The following is a 21,721-nucleotide window of genomic DNA, read 5'->3' as shown; positions in this document are numbered from 1 at the left end:
GTGTTTTCTCCATCTGCAAACACAGATTATAATCCCTCAATGACTTCTAAGTTAAACTGCCTTCATGATTTTCTATGGTTGAAAACTTTCAGCAGCTGGTGGTCAACCTTTTGGAGTCTTTGACTTTAGCTAGCTTGGTCCTCCAACAACAGACACATCACCTATCACTAGACCCAAATTCACAACCTTTCCAGCTTGATCTTTCGCTATAATGGCATAGCCTTCAAGAACCTAAGATCACCACACCATAATTTGGCATTCCAGGTGAAATCCATTAGATTGTAAGCTCCTTGAGGGCAGGAATTGTCTTTTGCCCCTTTTTGTAGCCCTATCACTTAGCACAATGCCTGGTACACAGCAGACACAATAAATGTTGATTGATTCATTGATTCATTGGAATCCACAGTGTGACCTCACATGTTGGACCAACCACAAAGGAGATGTAATCATGCTGACATTCTGAAGCCACAGGGTTTCAGATCACAGTCAGATCTACCTGCACATCCCAAACATTTTATGTAATGGGAATTATCATAGTAGGAGCTCTGTCACTGATGACTTGTGTGACCTTGAATAAGACACTTGCCCAAAACTGAAGACTTTCATGGTAGGAAGGGACCCCAGAAGCCATTTAGTCGGACCATACCAGAACAAGAATTTCATCTACAATGTACTGGAGAAGGAGTCTTCCAAGCCTTTGCCTAAAGCCCCAGACTGTTGCTTGAAGATCTCTTGGGAAGGTGGCCTACCTCAAGCCAACTCATTCCACTTTTGGATAGCTGTAATTGTTAGGAGTTTTTCCTTACATCAAGTCTAAAAATATATCTGGATAACTTCCACCCATAGTCCCCACTTCCTTCTCCTGGGGCTAAGTAGTCCAAGTCTAGTCTCTCATTCATATGACAGCCATTCAAATACTTGAAAGCATCCTTACCTCTCTCCTATATCTTCTTTCTCTAGGCTAAATATCTGCATTGTCAATAACCACTCCTCATATGGCATGAACTTGAGGCTCTTCCTTTGGACATTTTCTAACTCTCCCTCTCTCTGCCTTAGTATACACACACACACACACACACACACAGACACACACACACATGTAAAACATAAATGACTCACTTCTCAGGTTTGCTATGAGAACTAAATGAGATATTGTGTAGAAGTCTAGGAAGGATTCTAGGAGGATTCTAACAAACTTTTAAAGAACAACTAATGTCTATACTATACAAATTATTCTCCAAAAAATTAGAAAGAACACACACTGTTAAACTTCTTTTAAGAGACCACCATAGTCCTAATACACAAACCAGGGAAAGATAAAGTAAGGAAAGAGAACTAGAGATCAACGTGAGTAATGAATATCATCTCAATATTTGGAACAAAATCTTAGTAACAAAATTATAGCAATGTATCTGAAAAATTATTTGTTATGATCAATTTGGATTTTTACCAGAGATATATTGTTGAACATTAGAGCTGCTAAATAAGAAAGAACTCTGAAAAGAATAAGCATGCCTCCCAGCATTAAAAGATTATTGTCATACCAAAGTATCTAAAAGGGGATGAAGCATAGAAAGTACTCAGTTGAGTACTTGTTGGGTTGAACCAGTCTAGGCCATATTGGACATAGTTCAAGAACCCAGAATATTTATCCTGTAGGATTATCAAAGCAATCCTTGGTACTCATAACACCATTGGTAAGTGGGCAGGCAGCAGATACAATACAGTAGGGAAGAGTCAATTCTTCCAAACCTTCATAAAATTAAACACACTCAAATCTCAGAAAAGAAACCTTGATCTTCCAGCAGGGAAACTCCATTAAACTGGGCCCCCTTGGATAAGAAAATTGCCCCCTATCCCAGTCTCAGAAGTGCATATACTGTGACTGAAGAAAACAGAAGAATTTACATTTTAGAAGGGAATGGAAGAGGGATAAAGAAAAGAGGAAAGTAGGAGTTGAGAGAAAGAGAGAAGGGGGGAATAAGAAGAGGAAGAGAGAGACAGAGACAGAGACAGAGAGAGAGAGATGACTAGAGGAGGTGGTGGTAGAGATAGGGAAGTTGGAAGTGGCCATTCCTCTCACCAGTCCTTTGCTAGCAGTGAGGTTCTGCAGGGCACCAGCACAAGCCTCCAGGGTGGCATCTTTCTTGCTCTTGCCCATGAGGTTCAGGTAAGTGCGAATGGTATCAGAGTGGTAGAGCCAGTTACTTCCCTTGGGTTTGGTCTCCTCCTCAGGCAAAGGCAGGTCATAGTTGTTATTCTAAAGGACAAACAGCAGATCATCAGGAAGACTCAGCTAAGGAGCCCTGAACCCAACCTGCGGATCTTTCCAACTTATCTGAGTATATCTACCACCCATTTATCGCTGCCCCTATACCTGGTTGGACTACTGTGGTAGGAGAGAGAGAGAGAGAGAGAGAGAGAGAGAGAATGGAAGTTGGCTTGGCAAGCAGAGACAGACTGACTGGACTGCCTCCTCAAAGTTTAGGGGACTCTGATATGGCCCTTGGTTTTTCCAATTTCTGTTCAAATGGAGCAAATCCAATTGAAAAGGCCAGAATTTGACTCAATGACTCTGACAACAGTAGGGAAGAGTGGATTCTTTCAAACACTCATAAAATGCATACTCTAAGAACAGGGGCTAAGATCAGTTTGTATATTTTGAAAAGCATGGTGTGTCACTAGCTGCTTGGCTATAGTCTTCAATCCAGGGAACTGAAGGCATGGGCTGCACTCTGGCCCCAATTCCTGGGGATTATTCTCCTTCCCAAGTCAGGCACATTAAAGTCAGGGTTCCCTTGAGTGGCAGGGCATATGAACTGGCTCAAGGTCAGATGCCATAAATAGGTGACTACCACACTCGATCCTCATTTCGGAAGTCTTTTCTCATTCACATCTCAAATAGTCCTGTATCCCTCCCTCCTTCTGAATGGAGTGGTTCTCAACCTGCAGTCAATGAACTTGTTTTCTTTTTTAACATTTAAAAAAGTATTTGGTAACTATACTTCAATATAATTGGCTTCCTTTATAATCCTATATATTTTATTTTATGCATTAAAATATTCTGAGGAGTCCATAGGCTTCACCAGATTGTTCATGATACCAAAAAAATAATGACTAGGGGGAAAATTGGGAATCAGTAGTAGGCTAGGAAAGAGCAAAGTGATGACCCCAAAGCATCCATTGTAATATCTTATTCTCCAAGTAATTCAGAGAAAAAAAACAAGCAAAAAACCACCTGAAGCATGTGGACTCTTATATGGTACCATCCCCTGGAACCAAGTAAGGGATTTGGGAAGTAAGTGGGGAGATTGGGTTGATTACAACAAAGTTTGAGATCCTATTCTATGAGATGTGCATTGAGTGCCATCTCAGCAGTGTGGTAGTGTGTCCCAGAGTCCCGGCATTTAACCTCCCACTTTCCCCTCATTTAAGTCCATCCCTGAGGGTTTGCTCCACTTGGCTCTCCTGGGCTACCTGGGCAGGGGGAGGGGATCCTCACCATCATCTTTTCATTCCTGTTGCTGAAGCAGCCTGTGGAAGACTTGTCAGTAAAGGTATTGCGGGTGTTATACTCCAGCTGGCTATAACGGGTGGGCACCTCAGCATCCAGTCGGTAAGACAGGTTATGCAGGATACACATGCAGTTCTCCACAGACTGAAAGGTAAGCAAAAGCACAGAGGTCTGACTTCCCTTTCCAACTTGGGTGGGACCCATGCTTCCACCCAAAGGACTGATTATTCAGACCAGGACAGGCTCAGAGTAGGAGAATGGCTGCCTCAGGCGGTTCCCGGGTGGAGGCTAGTGGGTCTTCACAACCATTCCCTATCCCTGTACCAGCTCTGAGTAACGCTGATAATCTCAATATCCAAGGATCCAAGGATCCAAGGGCCATGTCTTCTGGCTTTGGAAGGCATTACAACAGCTCCCATTTGTATAGTACTTTACAGCTTGTAAAATACTTTCCTCAAAAAACCTGTGAGGCAAATAGCACATGTGTACACTCCACTCTACAGATGAGGAAACCAAAATTCAGAAAAGTGAAGAAATTTGCCCTTAACCACAAGGTTAGAAAATTGCAAATTATATGCTTATAATATCACAGGTTCATAACTCCAGAGCTATAAGGGTTCATAGAAGCCATCTAATCCAACCCTCTTGTTTTGCAGATGATGTAACCGAGGCCCAGGTAGGCTAAGTCACTTGCTCAAAACCATGAAGAGAATAGGTATCAAAGGTAGGATTTGAACCTGGGTCCTCAAGAACCCAATGCTCTTCCCATAGTCAATTGTGTTTATTTGACTGGGAGTGGGGGAAAGTGGCAGGGGGCTGGAAAATGGCAGAAAATTTACCTAATCACACCTGGTCCAGGCTGGTGTTAGAATTAGGCTATACTGTTGAGCTTAGGATTACATACCTGAATGGAATATGTCTCAAAGAGGAGAAATACCATATGGAAAACTTAGAGATAGTCATAAATAACCATGGAAATGCCTTTCCTCCTAAAGCCTGATCTTTACTGTCTACTTTGACAGCCTACTTTGGTGGTTCCAAAAGGAAATCACTCTCTGTGGCTTGGCACTGCTATTCAGAAATCCAAAAAGGTCAGATCTCTACCTTGCCAGTGCCACAGGGCTTCTCCCATCACCTAAGTGCCTCCTAAAGCCCAACTCCTCTATGTTTTGTTTCCATGGGCCAAAATGCCATTGAGATGGAAAGAACCAATTGAATCCATTAGCCCAGACTTGACCATCACTCTCTACTAGTCTTCAGAACTACACACTGTCTTATCCAAGGGCTTCCATTAACCTAGTTCACATTCCTAGAAGGCCCCGAACAAGCTTCATGGTTGACTTGACTTTTGAGATGGGAACTGTCCAAATGTAGGCACCAAAGCTGACACTCCCATTCTTGGGCTCTATGACTTGATTCTGAGGCTGAGTTTGTTGAGGAGAAGGCCAAACTCTGAGTATGTAGGGAGCTCTGGGAAGTAAGAGGTCAAAGACTAGAATCTAAAAGAATTGGGTTCTTACCTTGTCGTCACAGCGACTGGCTGCCACACAGTTCTGGACATAGGCTATAAGTGAATCAATCAGCCCTGGGTAGTTACGCATAGTCTGGCGTCCAGCATCAGCTGAGCTCAGGTTCCTGAAAGAAAAGAGGAGCATTAAGGAGAGGCGAAGAAGGGGAGAAAATGGAGGAGAGAGGAGAGAATAGAGAGAGAAATGAAGGAAAGAAAGAGTTTATTCATTCTGAAGTATTTTTTTAAGTTCCTGTTATAAACAAGGTACTGTATTTAGGCTCAGGGTACAAAGACCAAAAAAGAAAAAAAAAGTACTTTCCCTGAAGGAATTTATGTTCTATGGAGGGGATGCGGTGAACACATTGTCAAATATTTCTGCAACACATTCAAAGTAAATACAAAGTGATTTCAATCAAGATAGCCCCACAAGTGGAAGGACCAGAAAAGGCCCCATTAGAAATGATACCTTAGCTAAGCCTTGAAAAGAATGGGGAATTCCAAGAGAAAGAGAAGTGAGGAGGACAGGGACAGCCTTATGTTTTATCCTAGACACAGATGGAATGTCATGTATAGGCAGAGGTGTGCTGGACCCACCTTGGGGCAGCTTTCAAGGACAGATTGCTGAATTTTCAGCATGAGCCTTGATACCCCGGAAGCCAGCAAATGCTACAAATTAGGGCTTGGTTGATTGTTTTGTTTATCATCTAAACTTAAGAACGTGATGTTAATCATGCAGATTAAACTTCAATGTGTGTCATATATACTTTTTCTGGACAATTAATTGTTAAACATTTCCAGCGTGTCCCTGTATGCAGGGGACGGAAAGGAGGTCAGTAAAGCTAGAGCACAGAGTGAATGAAGTGGAGTAATGGGAAATTGGGCAGGAAAGAGACTGGAACCAGGCTTTTAAAAGTTTAAAAGAGGAGTTTGTATTTATTTTATCCTAGTGGTAATAGAAAGCCATTCATTCATTCATTCTTTCATTTATTCATTTAATAAGCATTTATTAAGTGTCTACTGTATGCCAGGTGCTTGGAATATAAAGTCAAAAACAAAAGTCCCTGCCCTCACAGAGCTTATCTTCTCTTGGGTGGACAATAACAGGAATACACATAAGAACATACAAAGCCTTAGATGTTTCTTGAGCAGGAGAGTGACCCATTAAGATCTGTGCTTTAGGACTATCAGTTTGGCATCTGTAAGGAGGCCGGATTGGAGAAGAGAGAGACTGGAAGCAGGACCAATCAGGGGACCATTGCCATAGTCCAGGCTGAACTAGGGTAGTGGTAGCATGAATGGAGAATGGGAGAGGAAAGGGGGTGAGTGGGTAGGAAGCCAAAGGAGACCAATGGAGGATGAGAAGGAATGAAGAGGAAACAGGGGAATAGAGAAATGAAGGCAGGGTGAGGAATGAGGGGAAGGTGTGTATTGGAGGAGAGAGAATAGGGGAAGATAGGAGAAGAAAAAGAAAGGATAAAGAAATAGAAAGGAAAGAAGAAACAACAGGATGGCTAACTGCCATGCTATGCTGAAAGAGACTGAGACATGGCCTCATTTGAACTTTGTCTCGATGCCATCTTCTCTGACCCACTTTTTGCCCACTCACTCCTCATGCCCATGATTTTACTACCTTCCCACTATGACTGCTGTGGTTGGCACCCCACACAAGCCCCTGGCAACACATTTGTCCCCCCCACCCCATGTAGGTACACCCTTCATAGGGGTCTAGAAGCCCCTTGCTTCTTCTCAATGTTTCTTCTGTTGGGGGCACCTTCCTCTGGTGCCAGAGGACACAGATTAAGTGGCTGCTGGCCAGAGACCTGATCCACCTCTCCACCCAATACTTTCAAGCAGGCAAATGTGTTTTCCCAGCTGCCACATTAGGCAGGTTCCCAAGCAATCTGGGCCCATCTGCCTGAGGTGGGTGGGGCTGCTCTTCTCCCCCTCCAGCAACTCCATAAAGGCCTTAATTACATGGCTTTTTCATCTCCAAGCCTCACTGTGCCTCAGCAGGCTATGGGGCAGGTGGTCTATTGGAAAGGCTGCAAGGAGAAGCAACAAGTTGAGACAAAGAATCACACGCCAAGAAACTCTCTCTGGTCTCCCCAAGAAACCTGCAAATTCCCTCAGTGGAAATTATTTAGAATTATGTGATGTTACTAAAACTAGGTAGCTAAGGGGATAGAATGCTGGGCCTGGAGCCTGTAAGACCTGAGTTTAAATCTGCCTTCAGACACTTACTAGCTGTGTGACCCTGGGCAAGTCACTTAACCCTGTTTACCTCAGTTTCCTCATCTATAAAATGAGCTGGCGAAAGAAATGGCAAAGCACTACAGTACCTTTGCCAAGAAAACACCAAATGGGTTCATGAAGAGTCAGACGTGACTGAACGACTAAGTGTTCATCTCCTTTGACCTCATTGATCCTTACTACTCTCAGCATATATATTCAAAAAGGTCAAAAACTGAAAGACCCCAAATATATAAAAATATTCGTTCCTTTTTGCAGCAACAAAAAAGCCTCAGAAAACCAAAACCAAACAACACACTGGAAGTAGAATGGGCGCCTGTGGATCGGAGAATGGCTGAATAAATTGTAGTATATGAATGTGAAGGAATCTTATTGCACCATAAGAAGTAATGAATATAAAGAATTCAGACTGACATGGAAAGGCTCGTATGAACTGATATTGAGCGAAGGCAGTAAAATCTATAGATCGATATAGATATATAATGACTATGATGACCCAAATAGCAAAGTCTCTAAAAGGCAGAACACACATGAAATGCAATGACCAATCTTGATTCCAGAGAACAGATGATGAGACACACACCCCCCTCAACAGAGAGCTCTCAGTAGAGAGGAAGGGGTCTATGGATGCAGAATGTTGCATACAGCGTTAGATGAAGTTTCTGCATTGGTTGATTTTCCTTTAACTGTTTTGATTTATTTTAGAAAAAAGATTCTGTGAGGGAAGAGGCTTCTGCAAAGTGACTATGGGAAAAATAAAGGGTAGACATCCATTCTTTTTTTCTTTAAGAAGAAAGATTCCTAGTGGAAAAGATTAAAACCATTGAAGCAAGGTATAGATGTCAAAGGGGCCCTTACCCTTCTCTGAGTACCCCATTGAGTGGCACAATATTTGCTGTTACATAATGATCACGCCCAGATTCCAGCACCCAACAGCTCTTGCTGAAACCACCTTCTACCCTAGCCACACCCTGATTTGGAACTTGGAACACTTTGGGTACAGACACGGTCTTTGTGCCAAACTATATGACACAGTGGCCTGAGGCTGAGAATGACTCATTAGCAGAAGCCTTTGTGTGGGGAAACTGTCTTCAACAGCACAGAGAGCACATGTGGGTGAATAAAGGAGGAAAAAAAAAGAAAAACAAGAATTGAATTAGTTAGAATATCAAGACAGGTACAAGTGTTGACTATTGAGTGTGGAAACATACATGTGCATACACATGCTGCACTGTAAGAAATGTTGAATATGGAATGTAATGAACATGCAACATGTGTACTAAATGATAAATATAAATTAATATGTAATGCATGTAAGAAATGAATATAAATGAACACGTAAGAAAGGATGAATATGGCATGTGATGAACATGTAGCATATGTACTAAATGGTGAATGTAAATGAACATGTAATGCATGTAAGAAACAAATATAAATGAACATGTAAGGAATTATGAATATGGCATGTGATGAACACATAGCATATGTACTAAATGGTGAATGTAAATGAACATGTAATGCATGTAAGAAACAAATATAAATGAACATGTAAGGAATTATGAACATGGCATGTGATGAACATGTAACATATGTACTAAATGGTGACTATAAATGAACATGGAATGCATGTAAGAAATGAATATAAATGACCATGTAAGAAATTATGAATATGGCATGTGATAAACATGTAACACATGTAATAAATGATGAATATAGATGAACATATAATATATGTAGAAAATAACGAATATAGATGAACATATTATACATGTAATAAATGATAAGTATAAAGAATTCAGAAGAGTGTCAGAAGATTCCATGAATTGATGCTAAGGGAAATTATCAGAATACAAACACACACGTGTATTTTTTTAGTGACCAAAGTTGGCCCCAAAGAAGAGATGAGACGTTGCAGCCCTTCCCTCTGCAGACTCTGCAGACGTATGTAGTCTATATACCACCAGGCAAAGATTATATGTTGGTTAATTTTGTTAAACTGTTTTTCCTTTTTTTTTAAACTTCGTTATATTTTAGGTGATAGAAAACCAGATGATGTCAATAAAAATAAGCTTACAAAATCCTTTAATTTCTCTGTTCCAGACATGATCTGGGACTAGAAGGACCCCACTGACTGAGGTATCAAAGCTGAATTGGTCTAGGCTGTGCCAAGGGCAGATAGAAGGGAAGGGCCAACTTCTCTCACCTCAAACAGCCGGTGGCATTGAAGAAAACTTCCGGGTCCACCATTTCCCTGGACATGTTGCTGTTGCCATCACACCAGCCAGAGAAGGGGATGATAACACGATCGGTCAGAACAGGGAGGGCTTCATTAATGAGTTCTTGCTTCAGCTCATCAGTGGAAGACAGGTTCCAGAGCAGCCCTGAAGAAAGAAGGGTCTCCTTTTAGCCACAGCCCCTTGATGCCAAGCTTCAGGGAGAGTTCACCAGTCTGTCTTCCTGCCTATCCCTAGCCTTTTCTATAATACACTCTCCACAACATATCCGACAAGTGGTCATCTAACCTTTGCTTTAAGACTTCCAGTGATGGGGAGCTCAGTACCTCTCAAAGTATCCCATTCCACTTTCAGATCATTCTAATTGTAAGGAAAGTTTTCATCTAAACATATTAACTCTCCGCTGTTCCCAGCTAATGGACAAATCATTTCCGAAGGAACTTATTGCCTCGTTGGTCCTTGGGTGTACAGCTTCCCTCCCTAACTAGACTACAAGTTCCAGGAAAATATATTTTTTTATTTGAGGCTTCTTTATCTTATACTGCGTGGGAAGCAGTGTTGCACAGTGGATAGAGTTTGGGGCTTTGGGTCAGGTGGCCTGGGTTCAAATTCAGCCATGTATCAGCCATGTGACCACGAGCAAGTCACAACCTCTCAGAGCTTCCTTTTCCTCATCTATAAAATGCGCAGAACGATTTCCTTTCAGAACTGTTGTAAGGAAAGCACTCTGTAAACTTTAACATAAACGTAAGTCGGTGTTAGCTCAGGGCTGAGCACATAGTGGGAGCTCAAAAGATACATGGACTGAGTGACTGTTTCGACCTTGTATTTTGGCACTTAATTACATCCAATCTGACACTGTTCTTTAATTATTTCCTGTCTGTAAGGCCGCCTCAGAGGCAGAGACACTTTTTTATTACTGTAGTCATTAAGTAATATTAATAGTGACACAAAGCAATGTGATTAATAACTTAATAATGGCTCTTGTTGTTTGTTCACACTTCTAAGGTTTGCAAAGTGCTATTTCTACAGCAAGGCTGAGAGCTTAATTTTTACCTGCCCTGCTCTCCCCATAATGCAAGTATTATTATCCTTATTTTACAAATGAAGAAACTGAGGCACATGGCATCCGCAGCAAGTTCTGTGAAAGTAATAGGATTCTGGTAATGTTTATTGAATTAAATTACTCCCCTCCGACATTCACCACTTGCCTGCTAACCCTGCCCCCCCTTTTGCTCAGGCGACCCCCTTACACCTCAAATAAGCCCCCTGCTTCCACAACCCAATCTACAGCCTTACGTCTTACCAACACAAATCAAACTTTGCCTTCAGACCTAAGCCAAGTGTGTGCCATCAACCACTAATTCAAACAGAAGTGAAGCTCGTATTGAGACTAAATCTGTGTCGTTTTAATTTCTGCCCAGTGCCCCTCATTTGGCCTCTGAGGCCAACTCTAATCTCTTTTCCATATCATAGTCTCTCAATTCATGTCTCCCCTAAGTCTTTTTTCTCCAAGTTAAGCATCCTCAGTCGTTTAACACATCTTTGTACTGTGTAATTTTGAGGTCCTTCACCATCAAACATAGCCTCTCCAGACGGATGCTCTACACCTTATTAAAGCCTTTTAAAATGTGGCATCCTAAACCGAACACAAAGCTACATGTCATCTGACCAGGTACAGTGCAACGACCCTTCTTTCGGGAAGTGAAACCTCACTCAGTGCATCCTGAGATCTCACTGCTTTTTGGATTGCCCCAGCACACTGTGGTTTCCTATCAAACTTGGAGTCCACTAAAAACTCCTTTTCAGTCTCCTCTCTCCCATGTCACACCGAAGAGGATTTTGTTAATCCATAGGTAAGACTTGGGTGCCACATCATGCTAGTCACTCACCATTCCCCACCCTCTCACTCTCTTTATTCTAAAATGCATTAACCCTCGATGTGCCTACAATATCAGTATTAAAGTTGATTTGTCTCTATGTTCTCCATCTGCTCACCTCCCCTAAGGGATCTGTCTTAGACTGTCAGCTCCTAGAGCTCAAGTAATATGTCTATGTAACTTGCTCTATGGGCAGCTAGGTGGCATGGCAGATAGAGCACTGAACCTAGAGTCAGGAAGACCTAAGTTCAAATCTGACCTCAGACTCTTACTGGCTGTTCAACCCTGGGTGAATCATTTAACCCTGTTTGCCTCGGTTTATTCATCTGGAAAATAAGCTAGAGAATAAACTGGCAAACCGGTCCAGTATTTTGCCAAGAAAACCCCAAGTGGGGTCAAGAAGAGTCAGACATGACTGAAAAACAACTAAAAACTCGCTCTATACCACACCCAATATGGTGCCACATGCAATCAGGCACTTAAGAAAAGTTTTGATGATGACGAAATGAACACCACTATTGTGTATCTCTAGGGTAACCCCAACAGTTTCATCTGTTATTGGAGAGGTTCCACTCCTGTTTTCATGCCCAAGAGTAAGCTCGTATTTACTTTCTGGGGAATCCAAAGAATAGTTCCAAATGTTTATACCCTCTCCATAAAAAGTAAGTCTACTTTGCTAAGAAAACTGTCAGATGTGGCACCCAGTCAACCTATCTCCCCTTCTTCTGCAATACCCACTGGCCTCTGACATTTTTGATCATATTTGATTTCCAGGCTTTTGTCATAAAGAGAGTGAAAGAAATATGAACCAGTTCCTGGAAAAAAATTGTAAATTACTTGCTCTCTCTTGGCTTCAGATTCTTCCCCTGAGAACATTGGACTAAGAGATCTAGAAGGCCCCTTTATCTCTAGAATTCTATGACTCTCCTACTGCTGAGCCCCAAATTCCTTTGGCTTTATTCTCTTGCTGCCTCACAGTACTCCCCAAACTAATGACACGGGGCCTCCCGAGAGATGGAGACTGTGGCCTTGTCACTTACTCTGCATGACCCTACAGTTGTCCGTAGTTGTCCAAGAGGCTTCTTGTCCCCCTCTCTCTGTTCCCTTAGCTTTCCATGGGAGGCAGAAGGGAGGAGGGAAGTTAGAGGCTGGAAGGGGAGAAAGGGAAGAGAGAGAAAGGTTGGGGAAGGGAAAGATACTCACCAGTGAGCTGCTTCTGAATCTCAGTGCTCCCAGTCCTCCTCAGGAGGTTCACAGCCTCCGGGATCCCATTCTGTCTCCTGGTCTCAAGCTTGTTAGTGGAACTTCGGAAGACCAGGTTGCGAAGGGCTCCAGCTGCAGCTTGCTGGACATTTTGATTGGGGCTCCGGAGGAGAGCCACCAGTTTGCAGATTCCTCCCAACTGGTACACCTAGAGTAGCAAGGAAGCCACCAACATGAAGGATCAGAGACTCATCTCAAGGCTAGATTTGGCATGCCTCAGGAACTAGGTGGCATAGGGATAGAGTGCTAAACTAAGCTACATAAATGCTAACTTTTAGAACATCCTGTCCTTTTTACAGTTGGGGAAACTAAGGTACAAGGGAACAGAATCTATGAATGCCCCTCTGAACCACATATCATTTCCTCCCTTCTTTGTGGTCTAGATCAAGGCCACCACACCCAGCTCTCCCTCTCCTCCCCCAAATCCTGCCCAGATTCCTCTCATCTCACCTAGTAGTCAGGATTCAAAGTAGATTTTTTTTCAGACCAAAGAATCCACTTGGGCACTGAATTCTTTAAGCTAATTATCCACATAATTCCCAAAGCTATCTAGGTATAGCCTTTAGAGAGCAGACCCTGGCTTGGCTTCCCTAGGAACATCCTTATTCAATGATCCCAAGTCAAGAGATGAGGAACTCTTACTTCTCACTACTACCAAGAGAAATGGCATTTATCCTGCTTTTTCAAGTGGTTTGTATAGAGTAGAGTACAGACCCCAGAAAGGACCAGAAAGGCACCCCCAGGAGATGGAGACTGCGGCCTCCATCCACACTTGTCACTTACTGATATGATAGGGAGCATAGGGGGAGGGCAGGAGAAAGGGGGCTGTTTAATAAGACCTGCCTAAGAGATTCCCTAGATTCATAGCTGGCACCAAAAGGCCTCTTCCATGACTGTGTCTATACTGGTTACTAGAGACACAGCTTAGATGCACATCGAAAGGGCAACTTGCCTAGAACAATGAGAATTTTTGCTTTAGCTGTGGGTAGATAATTAATAAATACTTGCTTGGCTTTCTTGAAATTAACACAACAATTGGGACCAATGGTAAATCTAGAGCTAGAAGAGCCCAAAGATGCCATCAAACCCAGCCTCCTCATTTTATGGATGGGGAAACTGAGGCATGGGGCCGCTAAATGACTTGTCCAAAGACAGACAGTCAGAGATGGTATTTGAACCCATGTTCTCTAACTTTTTTTGACTAACCAGACACATATGTTAGCAGACAATTTCAGATGGAAATCAACCCAAAAGAAGCAATGAGGTACAACAGAATGAACAGTGCCTCTAAAATCAGAGAACATGGGTAAACAGTCAGCGTCACGCACAGCACCCAAGTCTACAGGCTCCTTAAAGAGCCCTCTCCTCCTGCAGGGAGGGTTTGATTTTATTCTTTAAAGAGAATCAAAATAAGTAAAATCAAATATAGAACTTGGGTTCAAATTTCTTGGAAGACAATTCCCCTGATTTCTGAATCAATGAGAGTTTTTTTTAATGTAATATGAATCATCTGGATTACCTGTGCACTTGACTGAAGCAGCATGTTGGATTGGGATGAGTGTTGAATGGGGAGTGTGGTGGACAGCTATACCTGTGTGACCTTGGACAAGTCACCAATGCAATGACAGAACATTATGTATCAAAGGGACAGAAAAGGACATCTAATCCAACTCCCTCATTTTACCTATGAACAAAATAAAGCCTAGAGACAGGTTAAGTGGCTTGCCTAAAAGATTCAATTAGTAAGTAACAAAGTTGAGGTTTGAATCCCCAACTTCAAAGTCTTCTGGCTCTACATCCAGCCCTCTTTTCCACTATACTATACTTTCTTCCTATCACTAGATGTCACTAAGTTTGGTAGTATTAAGTTATCATAACAGCTAATAATAATAATATCATTTACATAGTGCTTGAAGGTTTAGAAAATGCTTTATATATGGTATCTCATTTGATTACAGTTATGGACAACCATTTAACCAAAAGCAGGAAAGTTAAGTCAGGCTAGTTGGAATAATGGGGGGTTGGTGAGTGATGGGGATGGGGGGGAAGGAGGCAGAAAAAAGGAATGGAGAGAGGAGAAGATTCAACATTGATGAACATGCTGCCTAGACCTGTTTATGTGCCATACCAAGCTCTCCAATCTACCCCAGGAGCTGGGCAGGATGAGAAAGAACCAGCAGAGAGAAAGCCTCCACTCAACTTTAAACATAGGACCAGTCCAACATCTAGGTCTTGCTCTGGCAGATTCAAGGGGAAAGTTGGCAGTTGGTTACCTGTTGCTTGGCAGATTCATCCTGGAAACAGGTGTGCTGGATGTAATAGGCCCCAATAGCCTGATACTTCTCATCCTGAGAACTCAGGAACTGCACAGCCTTGGGGATAGTCAAGCCACTGCACTCTATGTCTTCACTGCAGATCCTGAGCAAGAGAAGGAGCAGAACATGGGTTACCCTGGACTGACACAGGACATCCTGCCTCAGGTGATCCAGGCCCTGGAGGCCAGCTCTGACATAGCTTCCAAAACCTCATCAGTACTCCAGAAAATCAAGATGGCGGCAGCCAGAACTGCTGAACCAGCATTTGCACCTTTTGTTGTACAGTCATGTCTAACTCTTCCTGACTCCATTTAGGGTTTTCTTGGCAAAGATGCTGGAGTGGCTTGCCACTTCCTTCTCCAGCTCATTTTATGGATGAGGAAACTGAGGCAAGCAGGGTTACATGACTTACCCAGGGTCACACAGCTATTAAGTGTCTGAAGCCAGATTTGAACTCAGGAAGATGAGTGTTCCAGATTCTAGACCTGGTGCTTTATTCACTTTACCACCCAGCTGTCTCTCCCTCATGGAAACAGTTCCTCAAATATGAACCTGTCTATGATGGGAATGGACCCATTGACTGGAATGTACCCACCCAAGAACACATAGCTGATGCACCCTCTTCCAGGAAAGGATGACATTAATTCAGAGTTGGTAAGATAATGGTTGTAATAAGACTCAGGTCCTGGCTTTGCTTTCCGTATGCACAAGCTAGCTTCCATTCAGTTTAATAAACATTCATTAAGCACCTCCCACATTAAAGGCCTTGTGCTAGGCTGGGGACACAAAGATAAACATGACCTCATGGAACTTCATTCCTTACCACAGATCACACCCCGGCCCCCAGTCAGGCATTTGGAACATAAGTACCACTAGTCATGAAGCGAGCAGGGGAAAGTGGGTGGAGGAGGATCCATCAGTCACCAAGCCCATTAAGTCTTCTTTGGAAATGTCCCTCCTCCTCTCCCATTCCCCAGTCTGCCTGATAGTGCCACCCTCATCATCTTGTGTGTGAACTAATGCCTCCTAATTAATCTCTGCCCATTATTTTTTCCTCAGTCCTGTCAACCTGGCTTGTTGCTTCATCAAATCACTGCCTGACTAAACCATGATCAGTAGTTCCCCAATGCCTACAGCAAAAGTCCAGATTTCTACCCTGGTTTCCAATGCCCTCCACAATCTAACGCAAACTTAGCTCTCTTTCCTTCTCCCTAATTACTCCACTACACCAACTTCCCATTCCAGTTAGATTGCTGTCCTCATGTTTCCCAAACATTCCCCCCTCCCCTTAGTGAGTTCTATTTCTATTGCATTAGGTGCCTTTTCCCTTTTCCCTGTCTGAATCCCACCATCCTTTCAGTACTATCCTACTGAAGGTCTACTAAGAAACTCTCGATTCTTCGCTTACTTTTTTTTGGCCTTTGCACTGAGATAATGAATCAAGGCTTGGGGCTGCCATTTTGTAGTCACCAAAGGAGAATGCAACCATAAAGAGGTATCTCCCCACTATTTTCTACCTCAAATCATTCTGAAATCTTGCTGTTACATTCTAGCCCTGAGGCAGAGAGGTGGAGGCAGTGGATTAAAGTTAAAGAATGGCTGGGCCTAGAGTCAGAAGGACCTGAGTTCAAATCCACCCCCAGGAACTTCTAACTATGTGACCTCTGAGTAAGTCACATAACCTCTGTCTACCTCAATTTACCCATTTTAAAATAGAAATAATAATGATAATAACACCTATTTCCCCCTTGCCCCCAGGGTTGTCGTGAGGCTAAAATGAAGTAATATGTGTAAAGTACTTTTTATACCTTAAAGTGCTATACAAATACTTGCTCAGTTGTGTCCAACTCTTCACGAACCCATGGGCCATAGCATGCCAATACTGTCTACTGTCCATGGGATTTTCTTGGCAGAGATACTGGAGTGGTTTGCCATTTCTTTCTCCAGCCAATTTTACAGATGAGGAAACTAAGGCAAACAGGGTTAAGTGACTTGCTCAGGGTCACACAGCTAATAAGTACCTGGGGCTGGATTTCAACTCAGATATTCCAGATTCCAGGTTTAGTGCTCTGTCCACTGAGCCACCTTGCTACCTCTACATAAGCACACATCTAGATAGAGATCTAAAGACATATAGGTATCTATATATACTTATAGATATATAGATAAAAATACTTATATAGATATTTATATAGATATGTATATATATACATATATATATATACACACACACACATACACATGCATATGCTAGCTGTTATTATTACCGCTGTGCCTGGGACACAGTGAGTGCTGAATAAATGTGTGCCGATCGATGGATCGATTGACTTTCTGGATGCTGGGAGTGCCAGCTTCACTACACAGTGAGATTCTGATTGGGAGAACAGCTCAGAGGAATCTGGATCAAATAAATAATCAGCAAGTATTTATTAAGCCCCCGCTACATTCAAGGCCTTGTGCTAGGTGCTGGGGACATGAAGAAACAATTCCTATTCATAAAGACGTCGGTGAGATCCCATCCCCGGTCCAGAGAGGCGCATCCCTTCATGGCTGGGTCCTTCCTAAACAAGTCCTTCCCAGCTCCAGCCTCTCCCTCCCTCTCCACCTCCTCAGGACTTGTGCACATCTGCCTGCCTCGCTGCCCTCTGTATTGACTTCATCCTTTTGTGTGTATCCCAAGGAGACACATTCCTCCAATCCGTATCATTTTCCCCAACAGTCTCCACAAAAACATGTTCTTTTCAAAACCTTAGTGGATCTGTGATCTCATTGATCTGTGCTTCCTCTATCCTATCAATGCAAAATATTCAAAAACCCTGTGAAATCCTCAACACTTTCTCTAGTTAATAGCATTTGACAGTTTTACTTTTCACTTGTTAACCCTTGTTCTTGTTTTTCTGTGTCTATGTCCTATGTCTGAGTCCTGGGTGAGTGTTCTCTCTCTCTCTCTCTCTCTCTCTCTCTGTCTCTCTCTCTCCCCTCCCTCTCTCCCTCTCTCTCATCAGACTGGGAACTCCCTGAGGCCAGGAACTGTGTCTTCTTCATCAGATTGAGAGTTTCTAAAATCTGAAGCTATGTCATCCACATCAAATTAAGAATTCATGAAGTACAAGGAATATGCACCTCCAGGAGACTGGGATCTCCCTGAGGGTAGATGTCTCCCCCATCAAACTAAGAGTTACCTAAGGGCAAGAACAGTGTCGCTCCCATCAGGTTGGGAACTTCCAAGAACAGATGTTTCTGCTCCTCTGACTATCCCCACCCAGCATCCAGTATGCAATGCTGCATGCTGACATTTTGGGGTGTGTGTGTGTGTGTGTGTGTGTGTGTGTGTGTGTGTGTGAACCAGCTAATGGCTGACTCCCTAGCACTTACTTGGAGCTGGCCCTTGAGTGGCCAAAGGAGAGGTCCTTATTGCAGGAGATAGGTGGGATGTAGACAGGATCCTGCTTGGATGTGCAGGAAGGAGGTCGCACCGGGCACTTCTTCACAGGCTTCTGACCGCTGCAGGTACTGTAAAAGCTGTAGCGATTCTGGGTGATCCTCTGGTTCTTGTTGCCTGTGTAGCCCTTGCGCAGGGTCCCCCGGGGGTCGCAGTACAGGTCCGGCTCGCTCCGACTGGCCTTGATGTTCTGCAGGAAGCAGATGTCACTGCCTGGGCCAATGGTGTTACAGTTGCCTCGGTTGTACTGACGGTTCCAGTTCTCCATCTGGCTGTAGGAGCTGAAGCGTCTATTGTCTGTGTCTCTCTTGAGGGTCCCATTGTAGATCTGATCAGGGAAAGGGAGAAAACCAGAAGGTTCAATTTCCATTGCCCAAAGACACCCAGAATCAAACTACAAAGTATACTCAGCTCTTCATATCCCATAGGTGTGTTAATCCATGGTCTGCGCAATCATCTACCAGAACAAGCCAGTCTGTCAATAAACATTTATTAAGCACCTATTATGACCGGGCACTGTGCTAAGTGCTGTGATAACAAGAATAGGTCACTAGGACAATAGAATGAGTCATGTGGGAACATAGATTGAGAGCTCAGAGGTCATCGCATTTCACAGGTGCAGAAACTGAAGCCCAGAGGGTCACAAAGCAGATAAATGTCAAAACTAGGACGAACCCAGAACCTCTGATTCCAAATCCAGTGCCCTCCCCACTGTACCATTTAACCCCTTTGGGCATCAATGTATTTACATGTCAAATAAGAGGATTGAACTATGTGGTCTCTAAGGACCCTCTAAATCTTAGAAGTTTTATGGCTAATCCCAATCTAGTTTCCCTTAAAAATCATCAAGCATTTAGACCATCTCCCCTTAGATGAATAATAGTTTCCACTTCTGGAGTACCTAAAGGTTTACAAAGCACTTTTACTATAGCAAACTTGCAATTCAGTTGGCACGTGTATTATCTTCCTTACTTTACCAATAAGGTATCTGGGGTCTGGGGAAGTAATCTGGGGATTGGCCCAGAGTCACAGAGCTAATTCAGGGTTAGAGTTGAGATTCAATCCCGGTTCTCCTATCTTCCCTGTTTGAGGAATGAAAGCCTACTTTATGCCATCTTGAACCAAACGGAATTAGGAAAATAAAATCATTACAAAATGATTCTATGACATATGAGAAGGCAGAAGAATTAAAAGAATTTGGGGATTATCCATCTTTCTGCGTTCCCACCATTAGAACTGACAATCAGGGACAGCTGGGTAGTGCAGTGAGTAGAGCACCGGCCCTGGAGTCAGGAGGACCTGAGTTCAAATGTGGCAGCAGACACTTGACACATTTACTAGCTGTGTGACCTTGGGCAAATCACTTAACCTCAATTGCCCTGCCTACCCCTCTCAAAAAAAAAAAAGAACTGACAATCAAACGTTGTCATAGGTAACATTGCTATAGAGTTTAAAGGTTTGCAAAAGGGCTTTACTTCTCACTTGATCTTCCTACCAACTCTGTGAGATAAGTACTACAAATTATTGACATCCCCATTTTACAGGGAGGAGAGGCTCAAGACAGGTGAGGTGACTTTCCCAAAGCAGATAGCAATGGGAAAAGAAGGGATTGATCAATTCTCCAGGTCAAAAAGTGGTCTATGCAACTTCATGTTACGTAGGAGGCTTTTACCTTGATGTCCATGGGGATGTTCAGGCTCTCCCAGATTGTTGACATTAGATGGGTAGGGTCCAGAGCATTTGATACTGCTAGTCACACTTCCCCAATGACATCATATGGAACATTTCTGATCCCCACATAAGGTATTGTGGGGGATTTCCCAGCCTACTGGCTAAAGCTAACCCCACCCTAAACATAGGGGGACTCAGGCAATGGATCACCCAAAAGAATGATGATAATACTTGCTTCAATACCTCAAGGGAAAGTGTGAATACCCCCTCATCAACATAGGTACCTCATCTTCAATATGAGTATTCCTTGTCAATATGGATCTTCTTTCCACTGATGCCAATGGAAAACTCTCCATGTCTTAGGGCATGGCCTTCATGAGTTGTGATGCTCCCCATCTTCAATTCCTCCCCCACCCTGAAAAAAAATCCATCTCCTCATGGCCAGCTTTCTAGTGCTGGGCCTTTCTGAGCTTAGCTAGGCTGGTTGTTGCTAGATCCAAAATAGAAGACTTTCTAGCTTAGTAGGACCTGTTAGACTTTGTGCTCTGTGGTCATAAACATAAGGTCCCACCCTGTGGAAATACTAACAACAACAGAACTATAACAACAACCTTAGCAATCCATAACCTGGTGGCTAGAATTATACATTGATAGCTCACTACTTTACATAAACTAACCAATGACAAATCCCCACACTACAAATAGAGATCTCAACATGTTCTTGAGAATTTAGCCGACTGTATGAGACCCAGAGCATTATCACAGACAAAGCTGTTATCCACAGTCACCCAAACTCGATGTGTTCCACAAAAATTTAAGCACAATATCATAACAAATGCTGCCATAAGCAAGTACTCATACTCTCCAATCTTAATGAGATGAACAGCTTTTGAAATACAGAGATCTTGTAGAAGAAGAGAGAAGTGGGGCATAGTGGATAGAGAGTCCTTGAAGCCAGAAGGACCTGAGTCCTGTCACTGGCTGAGTGACCATGAACCACTCCTTTGATTTCTCAGTGGAGGCACCCTCAACTAGAAACAGGCCACTGAACCATCCATAACACCATCCTGTGTGTTACATATTGACTTAGAAACCACATATGTTTATCTATCTTTCTACCCATCCATCCATCTATCTTTCTATCTATCAATCTATCTTTCTGTCTATCTATCCATCTATCTATCCATCCATCCATCCATCTATCTATCTATCCATCTATCCATCTATCTACCTATCTATCTGTCTATCTATCTATCTTTCTGTCTGTCTGTCTATCTATCCATCTATCTATCCATCCATCCACCCATCTATCTATCTATCTATCCATCTATCCATCTATCTACCTACCTATCTATCTATCTGTCTGTCTGTCTGTCTGTCTGTCTGTCTGTCTATCTATCTATCCATCTATCTATCCATCTATCTATCTATCTATCTATCTATCTATCTATCTTTCTGTCTGCCTGTCTGTCTATCTATCCATCTATCTATCCATCCATCCATCCACCTATCTATCTATCCATCTATCTGTCTATCTATCTATCTATCTATCTATCTATCTATCTATCTATCTATCTATCCATCTGTCTGTCTATCCATCCATCTATCTATCTATCCATCCATCCATCCATCCATCTATCTA

At 42.8% G+C, this 21,721-nt stretch overlaps 1 protein-coding gene across 1 annotated transcript in view; it reads right to left on the bottom strand.

Moving 5' to 3' along the window:
* PKP1 (plakophilin 1) overlaps positions 1 to 21,721 on the bottom strand; it is a 78,537-nt gene that overhangs the window by 8,320 nt on the left and 48,496 nt on the right. Inside the window, exons 3-9 of the mRNA XM_036757348.1 lie at positions 18,342 to 18,736; positions 14,925 to 15,069; positions 12,592 to 12,799; positions 9,478 to 9,655; positions 5,035 to 5,149; positions 3,503 to 3,658; positions 2,084 to 2,260 (exon numbers count right to left, since the gene is read on the bottom strand). Of these exons, the coding sequence (XP_036613243.1) occupies positions 2,084 to 2,260; positions 3,503 to 3,658; positions 5,035 to 5,149; positions 9,478 to 9,655; positions 12,592 to 12,799; positions 14,925 to 15,069; positions 18,342 to 18,736 (1,374 nt within the window). The remainder of the gene's footprint in view (positions 1 to 2,083; positions 2,261 to 3,502; positions 3,659 to 5,034; positions 5,150 to 9,477; positions 9,656 to 12,591; positions 12,800 to 14,924; positions 15,070 to 18,341; positions 18,737 to 21,721) is intronic.

The sequence above is a fragment of the Trichosurus vulpecula genome, chromosome 4 (assembly GCF_011100635.1).
Source record: "Trichosurus vulpecula isolate mTriVul1 chromosome 4, mTriVul1.pri, whole genome shotgun sequence".
NCBI lineage: Eukaryota > Metazoa > Chordata > Mammalia > Diprotodontia > Phalangeridae > Trichosurus > Trichosurus vulpecula.
Note: the sequence above shows the minus strand (reverse complement) of the source record. Positions and strands in the feature narration are given on the sequence as shown.